This window comes from Sardina pilchardus, chromosome 22 (genome assembly GCF_963854185.1).
Source record: "Sardina pilchardus chromosome 22, fSarPil1.1, whole genome shotgun sequence".
NCBI classification, from domain to species: Eukaryota; Metazoa; Chordata; class Actinopteri; order Clupeiformes; family Clupeidae; genus Sardina; species Sardina pilchardus.
This window is the reverse complement of record NC_085015.1, coordinates 24,377,117-24,382,116: the sequence shown is the minus strand read 5'-3', so window position 1 is coordinate 24,382,116 and position 5,000 is coordinate 24,377,117. Positions and strand designations below refer to the sequence as shown.

The 5,000-nt window shown below is 45.2% G+C and overlaps 1 protein-coding gene across 1 annotated transcript in view; it reads right to left on the bottom strand.

Annotated features, from left to right (window-relative positions):
* The window catches only part of gabrz (gamma-aminobutyric acid type A receptor subunit zeta), a 36,805-nt gene that overhangs the window by 5,162 nt on the left and 26,643 nt on the right, over positions 1-5,000 (bottom strand). Inside the window, exons 6-7 of the mRNA XM_062526138.1 lie at positions 3,868-3,950; positions 190-327 (exon numbers count right to left, since the gene is read on the bottom strand). Coding sequence (XP_062382122.1) covers positions 190-327; positions 3,868-3,950 — 221 coding nt within the window. The remainder of the gene's footprint in view (positions 1-189; positions 328-3,867; positions 3,951-5,000) is intronic.

Sequence of the window (5,000 nt, the reverse complement as noted above, 5' to 3'; positions counted from 1 at the left end):
TAGAAGCCCGCTTGCTGATAAGAGTCATACTGTTTTATTCTCTGCTTGCTGATAAGAGTCATGCCGATTCATAAGATTCAGTGTGCCCACATCTCTTGCTCTCTCTCTTCCTCACTCTGTCTCCATGTGTGTGTGTGTGTGTGTGTGTGTGTGTGTGTCTGTCTCTCTGTCTGTCTGTGGATGACTCACCAGTCTCATAAACCGCCTCAGACTCTGAAGTGTAGTAGTCCTCCAGGGTGTACTGGGCCAGTTGCAGAGTGTCCAGTCCGCTCACAGACTGGTTCCCACGGGTCCAGTAGAACACAACGTCTTTCACGTTGTAGCCCCCTACAGGAATAAACATAACAACAAACAAAGATAGACATCGTAAACCATTTAAATGTAACTTTAATTGTATCACCAGTGTGTATTTCATAAGCGTAAATATTAGTTTGTCGGTGAAATGTAGCGCCATGGTCTGACAAAAAAAAAAAAAAAGGTTACAACGACTTCTCTCAACATTTCACAACAGACAGTATTATCGTTATTCTACCCTAGGCGGCGCTGTTGACTTACTGATCAGCACTCAGGTACTTGAAAGGCGTTTTTTTTATTGAGGAAACCTTTCCCATACATGAGACAGCTTCGCCTTACTGAGACATGCCTGACATGTATCGCGCGCGAATCCCCCTAGGACAGAACATATTTTTTTCGCGCGGGAGAAAAAAAGGCATGCATAATTGATCTGTGAAGGGTGAAAGGAACCGTACATGCTTTCCTTCACAGAAATCATGTTCTCTTATCTCTACAGCCTCTCCCTTCACCGAATACCGTACCCTGATCCTCTGCCCTCAATTCAGTCTGTGCCAACTATCAAGCAAATCCCAGGTATAGCTCCTCAAGTGCTTGAAGAAACATTACCGAAGACAGCTGAGCCAACCCAGCCACACCCATACTCGAACAAGCTAGTAAGCAATAGCCCATGACTAGATAAATGCAGCAATTTGGTGTTTAATTAGGCTGCAAGATAGATGTTTAATTACATAGCTCCTTGCGTTAGACTGATACAACAGCGTTACGCAAGCACGTTGCTGAAGTAGGGGAGTAATTGTGTGGCAATGATAAAATGAGTTAAATTAGGGCACAAATTAAGCACAGCGGGCCTCGCCCTAACCTAAAAAGTCATCAAGCCTACTTCGGCTGTTGCCTTATTTAAGTGTGTATTTGTTTATGCCAGCTGTGTTTTCATTACACTCTTTAATTAACTTCTGGTAGAGAATGGGGGTGTAGGCCTCTCATTTTTCAAGGCGACCGTATTCTCAATTATCAGTAGCCTATTTTTTTTCTCGCTCTCAACTTTCATCCATGACAGGAAAACAAGGGCAGAGAGGGAGAGGGAGAGCGAGAGAGACAAACACTCACACTAGGATGCCAGACCTATGCAAAGTCCGAGATGCTTGAGTTCATTCAACGCTCAACCATAGGGTTGCATTCTAACCAAACTACAGTATAAGACTTGATTCACGAGAACAGGCGGCTGTACAATAATGACTCACACTTTTAAAACAGACTTCTGGCTCTCAATTTAGCACTTACAGTAATGTTTTGAATATATATTATGTTTAAGTAGAGGCCTTTGTTTAAAAAAATGTGAGTGTTGTCTGACATTTAGAATGGCTGTTCACTCTATAGGAAATGTTCAAATCTATAGGAAGAGGTCAAAGAAGCTATATTTGAGTCAGGTCATTTCACTGTGTAATGCAACTCCCGAGTGTAGGGTTCTTAACCTCCACATCATAAATGCTTCCTATACAGTATCTTGTATAATATTATGCTGCATGTTTCATAATGCCAAGGAGTACACTTCCTGAAGCATTGCTTGCTGTCATATGTTCCAGGTAGTCAGCATAAAAAGCATTTAAACATTCATAACTTGCCAGGGCAGCTTTAAATGTGGTCACATGGTTGTGAATATGCAGTGAATGAAGAGGAAAATGAAGCATCATAATAAATCTTTCATTGCACATATATAACTCGTATGGACTTTATTCTTGTCATTACTGAATAAATATTTTAGCGATGTTTCACATGTTTCGTTTCAGAATATCACTCATGCTAATTTTAAATGTTCCAGGCCATACTGTATAGACTTTAGATGTCCATTCCTATACGCTGTAAAGTACAGGGTCATACTTAATGAGACCACTGGTGGTGCTGGTGGTGTTAGCCAACCAGTGTCTATAAACAAATATGAATATAAACACAGCCTTATGTAAGCCAGTACACATTCTTATGCAATAGACATCCTTAAGGTATGTAAAGATGTACGAAAGTGAACATACAGTGCTTGGGAACATGCTGTGTACAAAATGTGTACCATACTGCACACGACTAGAGCACATTCTGGAAATGGCACGTGGTAGGTCAATTAGACAGTTCATTCCTCGTCATTTAAGCTGTTTCAGAAGCTGACATTTGAGAAATAATACTGAATAGTATATAGCCAGCTGTTTTTAGCTGACAAATACTCTGCTACTGACACTCTGAAAGCCTTCCATGGCACGACTGACACCCAGGGAGATGCTTCAGCACCACGGACAGCGACTGAGGGCCAGAACTCTGAGGGATGGTCAGCCCTCGGCCATCGCCTCCACCAGAGAGCTCTGAGAGAGGGATCAGTGCACTCACCTGTCCATCCTTTTATACAGTGGAGGGCTGTTTTTTTATTTCTTCTCAGTTCCCCATCCCTGTCTGTCTCCTGTTTAAGTACCATTGCTCTCTCTCTCTCTCTCTCTCTCTCTCTCTCTCTCTGTCTTGGTCACTCCATTATCTCCCTCCTTCTACCCCCCATATATCGCTCTTGGCCTTGGCTTTGCATCTTCCTCAGACATCTTGCTTGTGTGTGTACAGTGTGTGTGTGTGTATTTGCCTGTGTATGTGTGTATGTCTTTTTCTCCTTTGTCTCTCTCTCTCTCTCTATCTCTCTCTCTGTCTGTCTGATGGACAACAACCTGCAGGCCCGTCCAGGCCTGTCAGTTACTCCGTCCCCGCCTGAAGGGAGCCTGCACCAGTGGCGGCGAGCAGAGAGCCACCCCCACCGTTACCTCTCCACCACTTTGAAGGAGCCCAGGAGCTCCTCCAGCCGTCTGAGCCGATAACGCTCCATCACGCCGGGAAAAGCCTGCCCAGGGAGGGAAGCCTGCAGTCCGCCTGTTGCCTTGGCTCTCTGGTCTTTTATGGAAAACAGCCTTGCAGACCACATTTGCTCGAGGGGGTACGCTTAAAAATAAAATGCGGTCCTACCACAGATCCTTCCTGGGCTCTCGCTCTCTCTCTCTCTCTCTCAAGAAAAAAGCATATGTTGGGCGAAATGTCGAAAAAGTTTTAAATTCGGTTAAAAAATTCAGAGCTGGGTATACGAGTGGCCCACATCACTCGAAAGTTGCGGAGTCGCTCACCAACAATTTATGATGCAAGTTCTGTGCAACTCCAGTGGAACACAGAATCCACGTCTGGCCATCTCTGAATCAACACCCAGGAGAAACACTCGCAGCATTGACAGTAATTCAGCAGAACACTAAATAATGTAAGTACGAATGCGTCGGATGCCTCTTATTTTGCATTAAGTCACCGTGTCACACTGGGACAGATCAGATCTTATTCAATAGTGGCTCCTGTGTATTCTAAAGCCTCGTTCAGACAGGAAGAGTCTTACGATGAAAGACCAGGGAATGCTAATGCACTTCAGCAATTACAGGAGAGATAAATATTCTCAAAGCGAGTCAAAATGCAACAAAGTTAAACTAATGTCATCCTTTGAAGTGGCAAGCGCTGGGCTGTCTGTATGCGGGTTAAGCGGCGGAAAGAGGGAGATGGTGTGTGTCTTACAGCTCTCCAGCTGCAGGGTACAGGTCTGTCTGTCCATGGGGTACTTGGTCAGGTCCATGTTGCAGGCCACTGTTGTCGTGATCCTACAGAGAGCGAGAGAACAGAAAAGAGAGGTGTGGGAGAACAGAGGGAGAAGTGAAGAGGAGGGGTAGAGATTGGAGGAGTGGACATTTGGGGAGAAAAAGAGAGGGATGGATTGAGTCGTTGTGAGAGGGGAAAAAAGAGAGAAGTCTGTTCACTGTCTCCATGTCAGTCCAGCCCTGTCAGTAGTGCTTCCTCTACGTGATCCCTGATCTCTGGTGTCAGGTGCCCTGCATGGACTGCATATCTCTTTCACTCTCTTTCATTCTCTCTCTCTCTCTCTCTCTCTCCAGCTCTATCTCTCTGTACTCCTGACCTCTCAGGCTCCTCTCTCACCTCTCTGCTGCTGTCAGTCACTACCTCTCCGCCTCTTTGTCTCTCTCACTCCATACAGTTCTCCAACTTCTTTCAAATATTCTCACCACATGTCTATACATCTTCCTCAGACTTTTTCTTTTTCTCTATATCTTTCTACCCTCTTTCATCTGTTTCTTCTCATTCCCTCACAATGCCTTTTCCCATCGTTCTCCTTCTATTCTTTCTGTATCTCTCTCTCTCTCTCTCTCTCTCTGTACTCCTGACCTCTCAAGCTCCTCTCACCTGTCTGCTGCTGTCACTACCTCTCTTTCTTTCACCCTCCCACCTTTCACCTTTAAGTGTTGCTCTTGTCACCTTTCTTTCTCTCTCTCTCTCTCCCTACCTCTATCCCTCTCTCTCTTTCTCTCACACCTTTCTTAATTCTCTCACATTGCTGTTGTTCCGTCTGTTTCTATTTCACGATCCTCTCTCCTAATTCTCTCACATTTGTGTTTCTCTCACTCTACCTCCCCCCACTCACTCTCTCTCTCTCTACCTCCCCCCACTCTCCCCCCTCTCTCTCTCTTTCCTCTGTCCTCCACATCTCCTCACATCAGATCTCTCCTTGCAGTCTCCTTCCTCCTCTCCCCTGCTCCGTTGGAGTTCTTCACTACTCCTGTGAGTTCCCTCTCTCCCTTGACACCGCTCCACATGTCCTTCCCTGTCATACGTTCCTCACCTTTCACTACCGTCAT